We start from the raw sequence: 21,202 nt of genomic DNA, 5'->3' as shown, positions 1-21,202 counted from the left end.
TTGGATATGAAAATAACAAAATGGACATCACATTTCTGATCACGGATACTTGAATGAATCCAAGAGTTTGATGTTGTTCTACTTTGTAATTCATCTAAAAAATAAATGTGTTATTCACTCCCCTTTGTCTACCAGCGTGAGCTCCCTTTGTCCATCAAAGTGATCTCCCCTTTGTTTAGCGAGCTCATCTAAGATTGTTATCGTCCCTGTGTCTATCGGCCGATCTCCTGGCTGTGGTTCCATGGTGCTGGCCATGGGTCTGCTTAACCAGACCTGACGCGGCACGTGCATGTCGGGGTGAGCTTCTGCTCGCCACGTGTGAATAAATCAACCATCTTGTCAGACAGTTCCCACCTGAGGGGGTGTCGACCACTTGACGTCGTTAGCCACGCTACAGTCAAGCGGCCATTGGCGCCCACAATTGGATTAGAATTTACATGCCCGACCTGTGTGTCCCTTGGACTGCGGTCACCAATGGGTTAACCCTGGACACATGTGTAAGATGTGTTATCAGAGGTCACTGACCTGTATTGACCTTTCTGCCTTGTTTATCATTGGTGAGTACCTTATTGCATTTGTTTTCATATTCCCGTATATCTTGACTTAACTATAACGTGTATTTAATATATTAAAGAGAGATTTTACTTAAGTCCATCAATGGATTCGATTAATGAATGAGGCTTTGTATTGATTGTAATCAAGTAATTTAAAATAGTAAATTTAGGATTAAAGCGGGGAGTTGGTATTGGATTTAGGATAGTGTTAACGTTAATAATTACTTAAACCTAGTTGGTAAGAAACAAACTCTAGTAAACATTTTTACCGGAGAGTCCGTAGTCAAATAGTGATGTAAAGGACACACAATACGACACAAAAACCTACAGTACCTCTGCTTCTTCGTCTTCCTCTTCGTTCTCTTCTCTGTATGTTGGACGTGATTTACTCAATCACATGTATTACGTGTCAACATGCAATGCGCCATATAGGCCGTGGACTCCAATGTCAGCCTGCTGTTCTTCCATAGCCTTGGTTCACCCAGGAACAAACTACAGACAGCTGTTGTTTAGAGTTGTCTCCCCTAGATGGGCTTGTGACTGGCTTCACCGACCCGATGACTCGAGTATCTCTGACTTGCTGTGTAAACTACGTCAAGTTGCATGGCATAAGGAGTGTGAACTCAATGTTGTGACAAGTTTAACACGTGCGAGACATAACATTGTGACAAAAAACACGACTGGCATACAGTTGTGACAAGTTAAGCATATGCCAATCATGACAAACATAATATGATGACACCATAACGTTTGCAACACACAGACAATTCTAAACATTCTCGTTAGGGTGGTAGAAGGTAGGGACTGTTTATAGAACTTTAGGTTTAGTTAAAATCTACGGTTAAGTTGGAGAAGGATAGGTTTATTTGAGAGCTGTGTGAATGTCATTCTCCAAACATCAAGACCTATATCCCAGGATATCCCTATAGCCCAGTATATCCCTATAGCCCAGTATATCCCTATAGCCCAGAAAATCCCTATAGCCCAGAAAATCCCTATAGCACAAGATATCCCTATAGCCCAGTATATCCCTATAGCCCAGAAAATCCCTATAGCCCAGAAAATCCCTATAGCACAAGATATCCCTATAGCCCAGAATATCCCTATAGCCCAAAATATCCCTATAGCACAGGATATCCCTATTGCCCAGAATATCCCTATAGCACAGGATATCCCTATAGCCCAGTATATCCCTATAGCCCAGAATATCCCTATAGCACAGGATATCCCTATAGCCCAGTATATCCCTATATCCCAGAATATCCCAGCCAGGGGCGACACAGGCCCGACACCCAGGGGCAGCGGGCCAGTAAATCCCGACAGATTGTGGAACTAATGAGGTCATGTACCTCACGGTTCCTGCCCTGCAGCAGACGAGAGGCCATTACATCTTCTCGTCTGGTCTTCAAGTGTGCAGCGGTGCGGGGGAGGGGGGGGGGGGGGCGTTATTACGTAAACAACGAATTACAGTCTAGCAGAGACAAAACATGTCTCTGTCAACATGTGTTTGGTCAGATATTTAGTCAGATATTTAGTCAGATATTTAGTCAGATATTTAGTCAGATATTTAGTCAGATATTTAGTCAGATATTTAGTCAGATATTTAGTCAGATATTTAGTCAGATATTTAGTCAGATATTTAGTCAGATATTTAGTCAGATATTTAGTCAGATATTTAGTCAGATATTTAGTCAGATATTTAGTCAGATATTTAGTCAGATATTTAGTCAGATATTTAGTCAGATATTTAGTCAGATATTTAGTCAGATATTTAGTCAGATATTTAGTCAGATATTTAGTCAGATATTTAGACCTTGAGCCATTCAATATGTAGTCATGTGACCGTATGTACCGATGATGCAAGTCATCAAGATTTAGATATCGAGACTATCATATTGCTGACTTTTCCCAACAACATCCGACTTTCGTTTAGCGCATCTCTTGTTATTTTGATATCTTTGATACGCTGCTTAAAGATATTCCCGAAATTTGACATACTCGACCTTTTTTTTTACCCTCACTGTATGTCTGTAAACAGACTGTCCCCCACACCAAACTAAAGGGAAGCCGTGTATACCTACATCTGCCCATAACAAACTGACCCAGGTAACTCAATTAGCCAGGTATTTCTTCCACCTGCCAATTAGTTCAACTCGCTTTACACAGACTCCTGATACACGATATCACATACACCAGATGGGACTTCATCCCACCTTGTATTCAGTACTTTATGTCATGTATTCAGTACAACCCTTCATGTACGTAGTACATCTTGTATTCAGTGCATTATATCATATATTCAGTACACGTCATCATGTATTCTGTCTATCATATCATGTATTCAGTACATTCCATCATGTACTGAATACATTCAAACTGTCCGAACATCCTGGCCTTACGCGTGACGTCACCACCAGGTTTTCCCAACTATCCACTTTAAATGACTCATCACGTGACTGCCTCCGCCAATCAATAAATTAGGATTTACTGAAAACGTATCGCCGTTGAAATGAATGAATAAGCCTCTTGTAAGCACTGAACTTTTAAAGGAAGTTTTATCGGTGTTTTAATCTCATCTTTAAGTAGAAGAGTACAAAGTGTTTTCTGAGGTTTAAAAATAAAACATGGTAAAATGAAAAAAAATGGACGTACATATATGTGGAATCTATGTGACTGAAAATGCAGTGGTCCAGACATTATGATCGCTCCATTATTTTGTTGAATAACGCATCTCTTATCCATCGAAACTTTCTACTTGTCTACCTATTTGCTAATTCGTCCTTTAATCCACGCACTAATCCACGCACTAATCCACCCGTCCACTTACGAATCATCCTCTTTATCCACCCGACTACTTTTTAATCCACCAACCGATCCACCCAACGGTCCAACTTCATGTCAATTGAGATTTTAAACTAATGTCATCGTCATCGTCACCACAAATGTCATCCACCAATCAGCAGTAATGTCATCGTCACCACAAATGTCATCCACCAATCAGCAGTAATGTCATCGTCACCACAAATGTCATCCACCAATCAGCAGTAATGTCATCGTCACCACAAATGTCATCCACCAACCAGTGCTAATGTCATCATCACCACAAATGTCATCCACCAATCAGCACTAATGTCATCGTCACCACAAATGTCATCCACCAACCAGTGCTAATGTCATCATCACCACAAATGTCATCCACCAATCAGCACTAATGTCATCGTCACCACAAATGTCATCCACCAACCAGTGCTAATGTCATCATCACCACAAATGTCATCCACCAATCAGCACTAATGTCATCGTCACCACAAATGTCATCCACCAACCAGTGCTAATGTCATCATCACCACAAATGTCATCCACCAATCAGCAGTAATGTCATCGTCACCACAAATGTCATCCACCAACCAGTGCTAATGTCATCATCACCACAAATGTCATCCACCAATCAGCACTAATGTCATCGTCACCACAAATGTCATCCACCAACCAGTGCTAATGTCATCATCACCACAAATGTCATCCACCAATCAGCACTAATGTCATCGTCACCACAAATGTCATCCACCAACCAGTGCTAATGTCATCATCACCACAAATGTCATCCACCAATCAGCACTAATGTCATCGTCACCACAAATGACCCGCCAACCATCATTTCTACAATCTCATGCCGCAATATGAAGGTCATCTCTCGATTATTGTGTTTGTTGTAGAATGATATTATGGTAGCGACTTTTATCTGACATCTGTATAACACTAAATGACACTTGTGTGGCATCTGTTTATATACGATTTTTATGTCATGTATGTGTGTGATGTGACTTGTACGTGACGCTTATGTAAACTATCTATGAATGAACCCAGCGTAATGACATACGTGCTATATATGAGCTGTGCACTTTCTGCGGAGTACGCAGAGAGAAACTCGGTACAATTGAAGCCCCTTAAGCCTAGCTTTTCCTGCATTAAACGGGGTCAGTGATTGGCTCAGTGATTGCCTCAGCTTATTTCTGTACCCTGCAGCATACAATCGCCTACATGGAGAGATTTCCCCTGGGGTCAGTGGGCGCGTAACTCGAAGCGACATCTCGACGTAATATTGCATCTTACACACGAGTTCTGTCCCTTACCATTTTTTTAATGTCCCTTGAACATTTGAAACGTGTAGTGGATTTAAAAATATTCCGTCAGCACTGTTGGAAATCAATAAAAAAAACTAGGAGGCCACCACACAATTCCAGGCCACGACATAAACTTCTTTTCAAGACGTAAATTCGATGCTGTGATTCCAGAATCTTAAATTTTTTTAACTCGAGTTAAATTGATTTTAGAATTTCAACTTGAACAGTGTTTTTCTGATTAAAAAAAGAATTTAAGTTCTTCTGGAATTTTAACCGAGTTTAATTGATTTTAGAATGTTATTCCAGCTAAATTTAGAGCACCTTTTTGACCTTTTTGACCTTTTTGACCTGGGTGCCCAAATCGGATTATCACGGGCTTGCCGGTATCAATGAGATCAACTCTGGCAGTTTTGGTGTTCAGCATCAAGTCAACCCACTCCCTAACGCATGCCGGGTACCCGTATTGGCTGGGTGGACTCGAGCTCAGGGGAAATGACGTTTAACTCAACTTCTCTACCGTTTTCATCCCGTAATTTAAATCGTAACCGACTAATTGGTTTAGAATGTCACGTGCAGAGAGCTAGACGGTGTGTGGCCCCTACATGTAAGCTGTAGCTTGATCTATACGTACATCTGTAGTGTAGGCTACTAGTGGTCTGATTCATAATCCGTTCGCTTCACTGCATGGTTCATTCAAACATGACAACAAGTATGACCAAAATTAATATAGTCATTGTGTCATTTTGACCAGTGGCGTAGCCAGGATCGTCTCAAGGGGGGTTCCAATTTTTACCCGGGGACAAACTTTCGATTTGCACCTCCCCCCTCCTCAAACTTTCGATTTGCACCCCCCGCCCCTCAAACTTTCGATTTGCACCCCCCTCATACTTTATATATATATACCGAGGGGGTCTATGGGGGGGTTATGACCCCCCCCCTAGCCCCCCTGCCTACGCCACTGATTTTGACAGCCTTGCTTGACATTGTTTAAAGGGTACAACAAATCTTTTGAAAAGAATTTACCGAAACGGATCTTGTATGTTGGATGTTTTACACCATTACAGTCAGGAAAATATCAGTTTTACAGTAACAGTTTAAACCGGAAGTTGGGCAACTCAATTGGACGTGTTTGATCTGCGTGACTAAGATCACCCCACGATCCTGACAGACGACAAATGACGTCACTCAAGTCAAAGCCAATACAATTTCTGAACTTTAAAATAACATTAGCCGCAGTGTGTTTGCCATGAAACGTTTTTCGTGTTACCCTGGTAGCGGAGACTTTGACGCCATCCCCAGTCTTCGGTCTCAGCTACAGTTGAATGTAGCGATGTTGTGGTTCTACGTTTGGGGTGGGTGTGTGCCGGGTAGGGGTGGTGGTTGGGGGTGGGGTAGTGGTGGTAGGGGTAGTGGTAGAGGTGGGGGTAGGGGTGGTGGTAGAGGTGGTGGTAGAGGTGGGGGTAGGGGTGGTGGTGGTGGTAGGGGTGGTGGTAGAGGTGGGGGTAGGGGTGGTGGTAGAGGTGGTGGTAAGGGCGGGGGTAGGGGTCGTGGTAGTGGTCGTGGTGGGAGTGGGGGTAGGGATGGTGGTAGGGTTGGGGGTATGGGTGGTGGTAGAGGTGGTGGTAGGGGCGGGGGTAGGGGTGATGGTAGGAGTAATGGTTGGGGTGATGATAGGAGTGATGATAGGGGTGATGGTAGGGGTGGTGGTAGAAGTGGTGGTAGAGGTTGTGGTATTGGTCGTGGTAGAAGTGGGGGTAGGGGGGTCGTAGTGGGGGTGGCGATAGGGGCGGGGCTACACGGAAGATCCAATTAGAAAGGATGTTGAGTCTTAGTTACGTCGTGTTGGTGGGGAAGAAGGAAAGTCAATTTTTGGACCTGTCATTTACAGTGTGTGGGTGGGGGGGGGGGGGGGGGGGAGATTTTCTTGAAATGTTCACTTTAACAATTTTTTTTTTCCTGTGCTGTAAAAATTACTGTCAAGCTACTGGTGAAGTTATTTTTAACTCAGCGCCGCCAACGTCGGACATTTGAGTCTTGCAAAACTAGAAAATCCTTTTCAGTTTCTATAAGCATTAAGGACATAATGTCCGTGTCTATAGGTTTCTGCTCACGTCGTAGAGTTAAAACTCTGTTTTAACCCACGTGTCATGCAGCCATGTCTATCAAACTTAACAGATACATGTTTTTTTTTTTTTTTTTTTTTTTTTGGAAAAACCCTAGAATATTAAATTTTCAATCTAATTAGATTTGAAATTAGTCATTTAAAATTAATTTAAACATCAACATCGACAATAGATCAATAGAAAAGGGAGATAACAAATAAATATGTAGCAATATTCGATCAATCTTGTGATCTGTATTGACGGATATATTCACGCCTGTATAACTAGCAATGTCATGTCATGTGTTAGATGTCATCTGGAAGGTGTGTACAACACACTGTACTGTAACACTCCATTCAAACATGTAGGCTAGATAAAGAACCTCATTCCTAGATGAATTCTTTTAACCTTGATTTCCACCCCAGACCTATCCTCCTCCCCCCCCCCCCCCCCCCCCCCACATTCAAACCAGATCCTAATGAACCAGTAAAATATTTCTCCGGGAATGTTGATCTTCTTGCATAATTATGTCGTCATTGACTTGTGGGTCTAACAGCATCCCTGGGGGTGCGGCTAGGGTAGTGGTCAGACACGAGACGGTAATGAATAGTCTGTTTACATCTGTCTGGTGCTGAACTAACACTGTCTTTCATCTCCCATGTTGTCTGATATACATACTAGTTGCATACCCGTGCTTTGCCACGGTGAATCTTAAATAAATATACCAACTTGAGAACAGAACAAACACGCAAACACAAACACAACGCAAACGCAACACGCAAACACAAACTAAAAAACAAAAGCATACACAAATACAATCTCAAAAGAAAACACAAACGCAAACAAACGCAAACACGAACTCAAACAAAACGCAAACTCAGACACAAAAGAAAACATGTTTCTATCTGTCGACACCCGTGACAAGCGGCCAATGAAACGTGTCCACACAGGTCACGCTCTGGTGGCTACAGGTTTATGTACACGGTTGCCAGGGCAACACAAGATACAACAGGACGAGATCGCGCACAGAGACGAGATTCACGTCCCCATTCATCAACTCTCGGCATCGTTTTGCAGCTATAAATAACCAGCCGGCGGTCAATGGGACAGGGAGAAATAAACACGAAATGTCAAACAAGACAAAAACGTCTACCTGGCAATACATCCATGTTTTCTACTCCAATATGCCATCCTGCCATGGAGTTGATTGTACATGTCAAATGTTTCTAGAATTTATCGTCTCTGTACGAGGGTGGGGGTGTGGGTGGGAGGGGGGGGGGGGCTGTTTGTTAGCAGTGCATGAAACACGGCTGTGCAACTCTTTCAATGCTGAGCTGCCGCTTGCAACTTTTAAATCAGATCCATACCTTTCCTGAACAATCTGTCTCTCTCTTTTTTCCTCTCTCTATCTCTATCTCTTTCTCTCTCTCTCCCCCTCTGTATGTTTGTCTGTCAGTCTCTCTCAGTGGGATCGAGTGGTCTAACGGTGGAGAGCTGGACTGCTAACCAGTAAGTCTCGAGTTCGAATCCGGGTTCAAGTCAGTAGACTGCCCCTGAGTCCACCCAACTCTGATGGGTGCCTAACTCACGTTAAGGAAAGTAAAGGCGGCTGGGCATAGTGCTGACCACACTATCTCTTCATATGCCGAGGTCACAGAAACAAGTGAACTCTACTTGTCCTATAGACCGTCAGGTTTGAAAGGGGGACTTTACATACCTTTCATGAACAATCTCTGTATCTCTCTCTTTTCCTCCCTCTATCTATTTCTCTCTTTCTCTCTCCCTCTGTCTGTCTTTCAGTCTCTCTTTTCTCTCTCTCTCTCTCCCTCCTCCTCTCTCTCCCTCTATCTCTTTCTCACTCTCTCCCTCTGTCTGTCTGTATGTCTCTCTGTCTGTCTGTCTCTGTATGTGAACTCGATAACGTGGGTACCGTTTCACATTGTCAGCTGCTTTCTGTCGACCTCTGGGCGATTTCCGATAAGCGGAATTTATTTTTTATACATTCTGCTTTGTTGTGAGCATAAAACTTGAATACCGTTTTAGTTAGGTGAACGAGATTTAGTAATTAGCAGACGTACGTACATTTCTGCCAACATTTGGGCTATATCTGCTAATCTAAAGGGGTACTCGATTTCTCGAAATCTTTTATAATATTATAAATGTATATCATATTCTCACAAATGACTATTATGAGAACTTCTACCTATATTTAAAAAAAAACGATATTTTTTCAAAATTATATAGATCTATATATTGCCTGATTTCACCGTGGCGTCCCGTCGTTATCTTAAAGATTATACAAGAAAGTTTAAGGGAGGTAACTCACGCTATTTAAAATCATAACTTTTTAACTGGAGCACTGTAGAAAATACAGCGCAAATTTTCTGGAATACAATTTTACAATCCAACAACCTTGTGGATTCAAAACTAGTAGGTACGGCTTCTTGTTGCAGTACACACTGCAATCGAAAACGGCAAGACTTCAAAAGAAATATAAAAAGTCCACCGCATAATAATAAAATGCAAGTAAATAAACTTATATATATTTGTAATATTAAGAATAAATATAATAGTGTATTGCATTATAGCTTAATATTTTTGACAAACTGAAATATTAAAAATATATTTTTGTTTTCTATTGATTACTTGTTTTAGCTACTTGTCGATAAAAAAAAGACAAGGGCAAGGGAAGCAATCTGTAAATGTTAGCAAAAGTCGTTAACAATACAGAGATATCAAATAGTCTCAAAACAAAAATATTCATAGTTATTTATTCTAAAAGAAATATATAGTTTTATTTAAAATTTTGTGACCAAAATTTAAATTTTGCCATTTTTTTATTTTTGTTAAACAGTATTTTAAGTGGAAAAGTATTACCTGTTGTAAACAGTTGATTTTTAGACTAGTGAGTGTTCATATCATTAAGTGCTATCAAATACATAACACAATGTAGTAAAATTTCTATAGTGATTAAATCATAACTTTGCTGGCTCTACTCTGAAATATGAGTTAAAATTGTGTGTAAATCAATCTGACTTCACACATGTAGTAGAAACACTACACAATAAAATTAAACAAAATCTGATGGACTATTATCAACATTCATTTTTGGAATCAATAATTTGCGGTGACAGAATTATGATACCTACATTCTATGAAAGAACGGCGCACCTATAAGCAAGTCCATATAAACACCTGAACAACATTTAACGTTGCTGTTCATGTGTGTCTAATGTTAGGTCTGTTAGTAAAAAGTGAATATCCTCTTCTCGAAGTTTTCTTCTTTCCATCAACTAAACTATACGATGTTCTGTCTCTTCTGCAGGGTGCCTATCTGTGATGTATCCTTCATTTTGTCAGTCAACTAACGGTAAGTCAAGTAGCTAAAACACACATTTCAGTCAAATAACTGTAAGTCAAGTAGCTAAAACAAACTTTTCAGTCAAATAACTGTAAGTCAAGTAGCTAAAACAAACTTTTCAGTCAAATAACTGTAAGTCAAGTAGCTAAATCAAACATTTCAGTCAAATAACTGTTAGTCAAGCCGTCTAGCTAAAACAAAGTTTTCAGTCAAATAACTGTAAGTCAAGTCGTCTAGCTAAAGCAAACATTTCTGTCAAATAACTAAGTAAAGCTAAAACGGGAGTTCTACGCCCCCCCCCCCCTTTACGTACTGCTTTCACGAAATGAAACAACCCTCACCCCCAACCCTCACCCCCAACCCTCACCCCAACCCTCACCCACATAGCACAGCCTACATATTGGTTTGATGACGTCTTCTATTATTCGCGAGCCAATCGCGAAAGCAGATAATCCCGATCTCCCAAGCCATTGGCTTATATTTACCGGAAGCGTGCCAAAACCAAAGGCACGTGGGGCTATAAAAGTACACATGTTTTTACAAAACGAAATCATTGAATGGACCTTGGGTGGACGGACGGGCGAGGATTGGACAGTATTCCTGCTGAGGAAGATCGAATCGTGATCAAAGTTTTATCTTGAAAAAGTAGACCTAGACGAAGCAGGCTAATTATTTCTATACTTGTACCCGTCACACTTTTCCCTGACTTATTTTCCTCAAGTTTCCAATCACAGAAGTGATAGAAGGAAAACAATAGTACGTGGTTAATTTGTTATTTTATGCTTTACCATCGCTCCTAGCAAGTAACGTTGGCTTCATACATCAGACATCATAGGGTTAATGGAGATTCGTTTTCAGGCTGTCAGACAACATAGGGTTAATTTAGATTTGTATTCAGTCTGTCAGACAACATAGGGTTAACTTTGTATTCAGTTCGTCAGACAACGTAGGGTTAATTTTGTATTAAGTTCGTCAGACAACATAGGGTTAACTTTGTATTCAGTCCGCCAGACAACATAGGGTTAACTTTGTATTCAGTTCCCCTTTAACTAGCCACAAGTTCCCCATTAACCAGCCACAAGTTCCCCACTAACCAGCCACAAGTTCCCCACTAACCAGCCACAAGTTCCCCACTAACCAGCCACAAGTTCCCCACTAAGCCACAAGTTCTCCACTAACCAGCCACAAGTTCTCCACTAACCAGCCACAAGTTCCCCACTAACCAGCCACAAGTTCCCCACTGACCAGCCACAAGTTCCCCACTAACCAGCCACAAGTTCTCCACTAACCAGCCACAAGTTCCCCACTAACCAGCCACAAGTTCCCCACTAACCAGCCACAAGTTCCCCACTAACCAGCCACAAGTTCCCCATTAAATTGTCGCCACTTGTTCCTCAGTTCCCGACACCTGTGGCGACTACTTTTTCCTGCCCATGTTCCCCGAGTGCCCGTTCCACTTCGAGGCGTCCCCCTGCTACAACAGCTCCCCCACCGTGGTGGTTACCTTGACGACGCCGTCTGGTGAGGTCGTTGAGCGCTTCATCACCAAACACGGGGAGGTGCAGGAGTTTGTGCTCAGCAGCCACAACAAGAACAGGCATCAAGGTGAGTACTGTACACACACGGGGAGGTGCAGGAGTTTGTGCTCAGCAGCCACAACAAGAACCGGCATCAAGGTGAGTACTGTACAGACACCGGCCTCGTTCTGACATCGCGACCAGACACTAGCCTCGTTCTCACATCTAGACAATACACAAGCCTCGTTCTTAAATCCAGACAAGACAACAGCATCGTTCTTGACCAGAAACTAGCTTCTTTCTCACATCACCAGACACCAGCCTCGCTCTGACAACTAGACTATAAACCGCCCAAAACCAGTCCCATCTTAAACGTTACAATAGAGTATCTTAAAATTATTCACTTCTTGTAAATTAAATCAAACTATAATTTTTTTTAAATATATTTCTCTGTCATTACACCGGATTTATTATACAGCCCTAACGCTAATTTGGCATCTAGGATAGATGATGATTTGAATGTCATTGACCTTTCATTAAATCTAGGAAAGATATAGCCCTAGTCCGGCATCAAGATCACACTTTATAAAATCCCTATCCTGGCATCGTAGATTCTATATTCCCACCCTGGCGGTAAGATCCTATTGGCTGTTCTTTTCTTTCATTATCTAGATCACATTCTTAAGTCTATGCTTTATCATGCCTTGGTGAGCCAAGAGAAAAACAGGATCAGGCAACTAAATAGAACATCTCCTAGCAATCTCATGCCAATCATCTTTGTTATTGTTGTTAGAGATCTGCTCCACAAGAAACTAGAACAACATTCCATTGTGATCTTGCCCCGCCTATAGTCGGCTCACTAATCGAATTCCCTTGTGTTTTCCCGGCCCTTTTGTCTTCTCTAATAAGATTTTCACCGAGAAATTTCACAAATACCGAAATAAACTGATTAGTTCAATACAAAATAAAACATCCCATTCTTTACAATCTGGAGATATTTCAATCCAATTATTTTTTTTTAAATATAAAAATTTGAAAATATTCCCTGTTTTTTGTAATCATGTTGCACTATATTTCGTCGGCCCAAAAAAAAAATGCAACTGAGATTTGTAGCAAAAAAAATTCGAATAGAATTTTAATAAAGCAAATTATTACCGACATGAGAAGGTAACCAATTTCTTTGATTAAAACATTGAATGCTATAATCTCCCTTAATGGAGGGATGGGGAAAACTCGCATATTGTGGGCTTTTACCGTCGATCATCATTATATCCATCACATAATCCACATAATCCACAAATGCATGTTAAAAATATCTTTCAACCCACCGCCATTCTGAATCGCTTAGACGGAGGATGCGAAATATCTCCATTCAGCGCGTTGCTTATGCGATTGAGGAAATTGCATTCGGTAAATTGAATATTCAAATGATTTTTATTTTGTAATGTTGTTATCTTTGTATGTCGTTAGGATGTAGGAGGGTGGGGGGGGGGGGGTAGTGTGGGCATCAGGCGGTAATCACGTGATAGGCATGCCATTTCAAGTTGACATCAACATATCGAATCAATTTCTTCATCTTCTGTAAGATATATTTGATTTGGAAACAATTAAGTCTTGTAAAGTAATCCATTTTTAACAGACGTGAGTATATAAAACAACACTATCGGAAATATAGAAATGAAAAATGAACTAAAAGTCTCTAATATATTTATAAAACCTGTTGCTGTCACAAGTAAATATAAGGAGAACTGTCTAGTTTTAGAACTACTACATCTAGACAAGACAGCAAGGCGGGACTGACAGAACAACTACAGTAGAACAAGACACACAGTGTCCAGATACTACAAAACTATGCCAGCATCAGCACACGGCTACAACAACCTAGGTGTAACACACCTGTAACAGAAAGGTTTACCCACCTGTCTAGTAGTAGCAGACAGCGACCGGATCAACAACAAATTAAGTGAGCAACGTCACCCAATGACGTCCCAACTCTTGAAGTGTTGCAACCAATGACGTCCCAACTCTTGAAGTGTTGCAACCAATGACGTCCCAACTTTTGGAGAGTGTTGCAACCAATGACGTCCCAACCTTTAACGAGTGTTGCAACCAATGACGTCCCAACTTTTTGAGTGTCGCAACCAATGACGTACCAACTTTTGGAGTGTCGCAACTAATGACGTCCCAACTTTTGGAGAGTGTCGCAACCAATAACGTTCCAACTTTTGAAGTGTCGCAACCAATGATGTCCCAACTTTTGGAGAGTGTTGCAACTAATGACGTCCCAACTTTTGGAGAGTGTCGCAACCAATTACTGCCATCTTTTGTTCTCTTTACAAGCCGCACTTGCCGCGTTAAAAAATAAATTTTTGTTTTCTTCCTCAAACAAAAGCCTAGCCGCTCCCCCTGCTCACCCATAATTCAATTATTCCAACCCCGATTGGCGTGGGCGGGAACTTCCGGTGTGGAATTATTCCTGTAAAAATCTACCCGGCTCTCCATGATTTCATGTCATCAAGCAACGTCCGTTCTATCAGCCAGATGGCGGGGGTGGGGGGGGGGGGGGGTTAGGGTTGGCGTTGTGGTCAAGAGAGACTGGTGTGGGTGGATGTTTGTGGAGGGCTAGGTTTGAAGTTATAGGGTACCAAAAAAAATCATTCTCTTGTGGTGGAGAGGTAGGTTTGAAGTTATAGGGTACCAAAAAATCCCGCTGTAAACAATTCTGGTTTTGTGGTGGAGGGGTAGGTTTGTGGTTATAGGGTACAAAAAAAAATTCTCCTCTTGTGGTGAAGGGGCTAGGTTTTGAAGTTATAGGGTACCAAAAAAAAACAACCCGCTGTAAACAATTCTGGAACTAATTGGTCACAAGTGTGTTCACATCGATCTGAACGCTGACGTCATCAGTACGCTGGAATTGTGCCAGATGTACGTGGTGTACACATACAAGACAACCTTCAGATGTACGTGGTGTACGTATATAAGAGAGCCTTCAGATGTACGGAGCGTACACATACAAGACAGACTCATGATGTACGTACACATATAAGGCAGCCTACAGATGTACGGGATGTACACTTACAAGACAGCCTCATGATTTACGTACAGATTCTAGACTACCCGTAATTAAGGAAAAAACAAGGCCATCATTTTGAGTGTCATTAATGTTTCGGGACCAAAAATATTTCAGAGCCATCAGTATTTCAGGGTCATCAATATTTCAGGGCCATCAATATTACAGGGCCATCAATATTTCTGGGCCATCAGTGTCGGACGCCAATTTATGTCTGACGGCCATCAGTGTTTGAGGGCCATGCAAAACAAAACAAGCTGTATGTGAACGACGGCACTGTTGATCATTGCCGCGAGCCTCTGACGTCACCAATACCTAGGCCAGAGCCCGTGATTGGTCCGAGGGCCACGCCAGGGGTCGATAACCAAATCCTCTTATTGAACTAATCCCATGAAGCGGACCTTTGTCTGGCCACAAATACCCCTTGTAACTCGGGTCAGCAGAATAAAAGATGAAACTGACTAATGTAATTGTCGCCCCTGTTGGCCGTGTAACACACGCAATCTGCGGTCATGTGACCGGACGTCAGCTGACCCCCCCCCCCATTAAGATGGAGGATAACCTCCCCACGTTGAATTAATTTAGACCGTATCAATCCATTAAGATGGAATCAATCATTTAATTTTACACTAATGGATTAAAATTACTTCCAGACGAAACTTGACATCCACATAAAAATGATATTTACTATCCTAATCAGTCGTGCTTTCAATCAATAGCCAATTACTGATTTTAATTAACCATCTCAAGCCTTAAGGAACAAGCTACTTGACGATTTTCTAGACGATTCTGTTGGCAGTTTGTGGTCTGAAAATGGCTGGATCACCAGCAAATAGCGGCGCCGATTAACTTAACTAGCTCCAAATTCCTCCTCTGTGGTTAGCCACCCCCCCCCTCCCCTTAAGACTTAGCAGGATTCCCGTGCCCTCTGGAGAAAACGTCTGAAGAAATGTCTGTCTTGAGGGTGTGGGGAGTAGGTTTGACCGGGGAGGGAAAGGTCACCGGTCGTGGGGTGGTGGGCATAACGCGACACTTGGACTGGCTAGAATGGCCCTTACGGTGCCCAGAAATAGCTTGCTGCCGACTCTCCACTGGGCACCCTGAAGGGAAATAGGGTTTTCGTCAAATAAAGATGTCGGTCTTTTTCCAAATGTGGATAAATTGTGGGGTTGTTTTTTTTTTTTTTTGTGGAATGAAAAAAAATATTGTTTTTGTAACGGAGAAAGTTAAAAAAAAAAACAACTCCTAAAAATAACATGTTTTAGTGGCATTTGGCATTGTTGTTGAGGTTATTATTGGGATGTCTAGTGTTGATAGTTTTCTGATGTCATGTCTAATGTTGAAAGTTGTTTTGATGGCAAATCGAGTATTGATAGTTTTCTGATGTCATGTCGAGTATAGATGTAGTTTCATAGTTTGCTGATCTCATGTCTAATGTTGTTATTTTTTTTATGTCATGTTTGGTCTTGATCAAGATGTTGGACTGAAGTAGTTTTTACTGAATTATTGTGAGACTTTCTTCATTCATGTCCCAACTTAACCCCAGCTATAAACACTTTTGCCATACAGCCCTTCACATTACCCCATCAAAAGAATCCCATCCCACCGACATCCCATCCCATCCGACCCCACCCAACCACCAGCATCCCACCCCGCCCGTTTGATCCCATCTCAGAGACCACCCTATGCTGCCACAATTACCTATCCCACCCCTTTTACCCCCCCCCCTCCCCCCACCACCCCACCCACCAGGCACAAATAATTTGTTTTCTTCCCCGGCCCTGACGTATTACGGCTGTTATTTACACCCCGTGGAGCGCCAGGCTATGACAATGACAGCTGTACACAGCTTGATTCGGTACACAGTTTGATCTTGTACACAACTTGATTCGGTACACAACTTGATTCGGTACACATCTTAATCTTGTACACAACTTAATTTTGTAACTTAATCTTGTACACAACTTAATCTTGTACACAACTTAATCTTGTACGCAGCCAGAGCTTGTACGCAGCCAGAGCTTGTACACAGTGGATGTCGTTAATGTACAAATAAAAAATAAACGTGTACTTCAATCGACCATCCCACTTTTTTTTTTAAACTAAGGGGAGGTCGTGTCTTTTGGATCACTCTGATTACATCATCATCTTGTATGTATCTTACAGCTTACATCTTGTATTTATATCACTGCTTACATCATGTATTCATACCACTGATTACATCTTGCATTTATCTTACAGCTTACGTCTTGTATTTACATCACTGCTTACATCATGTATTCATACCACCGATTACATCTTACATTTACCCCCAGCTTACATCCTGTATTTATATCACTGCTTACATCATGTATTCATACCACTGATTATATCTTGCATTTACCCCCCAGCTTACATCGTACGCAGCAACTATGACATCTCCGTGTACATCCACAAGGACATGGGCGACTCCCTCAACGTGTTCCCCATCGACACCTACGTCAGGGACTACGAGATCACACGCATGACGCCGCTGAATGCCGAGCTGCCGAAGGTCAGCTCTCGCGGCACGGAGACCTTCTCAGGCATCCTGTACATCTTCAGCCCGTTCAACAACACCAGCATCACGGTGACGCCGCTGTCCGACGACGCCAACACCACCACACCCACGTCCTCCTCCACCACCAACCTGTCGACGTCGTCAGCTTCCTTCTCCTCCACCACCATCTTGCTAGACGCCTTTGAAATCCACAGACATTTCATCGACACCAGGCGGCGCTACCGCCTCCACTCGCACGACGTGTTCGGGGTGGTCCTGCTCCAGGCGAGGGCGCCGTTCCTTCTCAACGACACCCTGTGTAGCGGCATCGGCGTCACCCTGCTGGACTTTGTGCCGCCGTACGCCGTGAGGGGCAGGTATTTCTACGTGGCTCTGCCCAATGTTACAGATTTCATGCTTCACATCCAAGGTGGGTGCTTGCCTGTCAGGTTTTGTCTCATACAAAGAAATGTAGCTAAAAATCATTTGTTTTGTAACGGTGGGATAATCCGCGTGCAAGCTTAGTGTGAGCAATTATTTTCCATGTAGCTTCGACGTAAATATAAGCGATGGGACTTGTGTGAATTTAATGTTTAAAACCTAACCCTTTAACCAAATAGTGTTCATATTTGCTAAAGGTAAAATTTTAGATAAACAGTTTTAGTAGTTTATAATATTGTAAAACTATCAAATTAAAACAAAAATTTTATTTTAAAAAATATATAGTATGTTTTAAAAAATAGCAGTTTTTTAATACAAATTCAGTTTCTGGCCACTAAACAGTAAATGTTTCTTGCTACAAAATATTGAGGTTTTTGTTAGCCAAACAATACTAATTTATTTTTGGCAACACACTTCCCTGAATTTTATTATAATTTTTGCGGCCACACAATATTCTAGCTTTCTGGCCAAATACCCTAGAGTATTGTTTTGGCCACACAATATTCTAGTTTCTGGCCAAATACTCTAGGGTTTTGTTGTGGCCAAACAGTATTTTATTTTCTGGCCAAATACTCTAAGGTTTTCTTTCGGCCACAGAATTCCACAAAGGCTTGATTACATACAGCACCGTTTAACATATACTATCAAGACCATCAAGTACACCTAAAAAAAGTTATCGATAATAAGATTTTTTTAAAAAAAAGTGATTTTGATAATCAGATGAAGTACATGCTTCTATTGGGGAATGTCCTTTCTCTAAAGTTCGTTGTCATTTACCGACTTTTTTTACCATAAATAATACCTACGGCAAATGATAAAAAAAGAATCTTTTTAAAAGGCGGTTTTACACCGTGATGGAGAAAGAAATACAGATTATTTTTGTAACTGGGACTTGTGAAATACAGGACAGAGTGCAGACAAACTGGTATCTGGTAAACACAGAGTGGAAACTTCTCTTGATTACAGAGAATATCTGCAGGTGAAGGTCACGGAGTTAGGGCTCCATAACACCAGAGGCTAAACACAAAAGTGGGCAGTAATTAATGTCTTCGCTCATCTCAAAGTCAATGTGGGGGTTTTTAACCTCTATTTTGTGTCCGTGAAAAAGATGAGAAATCCCCCCCCCCCCCCCCCCCCCCCACCTCCCTAGCACTGCTGGTATCTGTAAAGAACATTTCAGTGATTAAGTTTATGTAGTTACTGTGGGCCTAGTACTGTTGCTGATAAATTGTTTTAGACATGATGTTAGGATACTAGAACTCTTTAAAATAATTGAGCATCTTCTGTCGTTAGAATGTCTTGAAAGTAAACAATGTCGTTTGAACGCGTATGTCAGTCCAAAAACATGTTGTAAAATAGCATTATCATTAAAACAAAGACATGGGTTAATTAAGCTGATTTGGCCACATGCATGTTATTTTAATAAGTAGGTAATAATTACTTACTAGCTACATTATTGAAGGCCACTGATTGCGTACGCTGTGTCTTATATCGATTACTGTTATATCGATTAATTTTTGTCTACTTGGATATACCGATACCAAATGTTGTATTGTGTGAGCTAATACAAGTTTAACTCTCAACCACAGGTCAACCCAACACCACAATAGACGTGACAACGGATATGACGTCATCCGAACTGGTCTTGGACCAGCTCGGCACCAACATCAGCCTCGTGCCCCGCACGTCATCGGCCTGGCTGTCGGCGTCCTTGGCCGTCAGCGTCTACATCAAGGTCAAGGTCTGCAGCAACGACTCGGCCACGCGGGTCTGTGACGACAACGGCTTCTACCTGCCCAGCCTCGAGCACTACTTCACCTGCGAGGGGAACAAATCCAAGGACGGCTGCATCTGCACCTGCCCGTCTGTCTTTCAGCGGACCATCGACCCGGAGAGTTTCCACTTCTTCAGGAACGTCAGCGACTCCCTCCCCACCTCCACCTACCCGCTGACGGTGGGCGCACTCTTTGACGTCACGACCTCCATCTACCCCTCGATCGGTTCCGCCGGCTCGGATGACATCATCATCACCACCAACAACTCGTTCCTCGTGTTCCGTCTCGACCGAGTCAACACCAACTTCCTCCCTGCCGGAAGTACTTTAGCCAACAGCATCTGCGAGCCTAACTCCGCCAATATCCTTTTCCACAACTGCGACGGTATCGATACCGCGGACAGTTTCGCGGATTCGGCGAGACAGGAAACGTTGTATTCGACAGCGAACCCTAACGAGTGTTCGTGTGAGTTTGTTCAAGATTCGGTTTTTTTTACGACGGCGAATGAAAAAACCTCGGCAGTGTCCGGACAAGCAGCCACAAGCAACAACGTGGCCTATAGCAGCAGGGGTGGGGCCGTGGAGTACTGGGAAGATGAGGAGGAGGATAAAACCAAGCCGCTCATCGCTGTCGTCGTCTCGCTGTGTGTCGCCATCTTCGCCGCCATCGCTCTCATCACGGGCTACATGCTGGTGGAGGTCACGTCCAGGAGGAAACATGTCCGCAACACAAAGATTCGGCCCTTCGTCTCCTGACACAGGCAGAGGGAAGCAGAGGGGACATCTGCACGGGAGGACAAGTCAGAGTTGCCAGTTAAGATAGAGGACATTGAGGTGTAATGGGCCGTCCATTATAGGACATTGAGGTGTAATGGGCCGTCCATTATAGCTTGGTCACACTTACATAGAGGACATTGAGGTGTAATGGGCCGTCGATTATAGCTTGGTCACACTTACATAGAGGACATTGAGGTGTAATGGGCCGTCGATTATAGCTTGGTCACACTTACAAAGAGGACATTAAGGTGTAATGGACCATCCATCAACACACCCTTAACATGGTGCTAATCTGACGTTTAGTGCAAGTTCATAGACCAAAGTTCTAGACATCAACATTGTCTAGGTTTGTTGGAAGGCCGAACAGTGTGACGTAGTGTTGGCATGGCAACAGTATGACGTATGCAATCACATGACTCCCCCCTTTGTTTCCCGCGTGTACATTTTCTTGACCTTGTATTCATTGTGTTGTGTCCTTGACCCAAAGACACATTCCATGTTAGCTAATGTGTGATGTTACAAGTATACAGTTATACACATGTGTATTGTGTGAGCACTTCCCCAGAGCCAGAGTGGTTTAGCTCTACATACAAACATGTTCACAACACGGCTGTTGTTCTCCCAACATTTCTACACGACAGCAGCCGGTGCAACAGAATTATTGTGTAATAAGAGCGAAAGATATGGCTACGAATATTTTTTGCCATGATGCCTTGCTGGATTTATAACAGTGTATACATCTGGTACTGGGGAAGCGATATATAGGCATATATATATATATATATATATATATATATATATATATATATATATATATATATATATATATACAAAATGATGCATTCAATTACATGTAAGTGTATATTGTTATGAAGATGTATCCATATGAATCGCAAAATATTTATGAATGGCCTTTTATAGATCTTTAACCTTCTGACGACTCTGTATAAATGTAAATAACTAG

At 42.1% G+C, this 21,202-nt stretch overlaps 1 protein-coding gene across 1 annotated transcript; it reads left to right on the top strand.

Annotated features, from left to right (window-relative positions):
• Positions 1-408: 408 nt before the first annotated feature.
• Positions 409-20,989, top strand: LOC131952551 (uncharacterized). The gene is made up of 6 exons (XM_059315270.1): positions 409-557; positions 10,106-10,150; positions 11,540-11,719; positions 11,752-11,817; positions 17,119-17,676; positions 19,277-20,989. Exons 1-6 carry the CDS (start codon positions 494-496, stop codon positions 20,215-20,217), a joined length of 1,854 nt encoding a protein of 617 aa, XP_059171253.1. The 5' UTR covers positions 409-493; the 3' UTR covers positions 20,218-20,989.
• Positions 20,990-21,202: the final 213 nt, after the last annotated feature.

The sequence above is a fragment of the Physella acuta genome, unplaced genomic scaffold, assembly GCF_028476545.2.
Source record: "Physella acuta isolate Inbredline_101_S28 unplaced genomic scaffold, ASM2847654v3 ptg000876l, whole genome shotgun sequence".
Lineage (NCBI taxonomy): Eukaryota > Metazoa > Mollusca > Gastropoda > Physidae > Physella > Physella acuta.
This window is presented reverse-complemented; position numbering and strand designations above follow the sequence as displayed.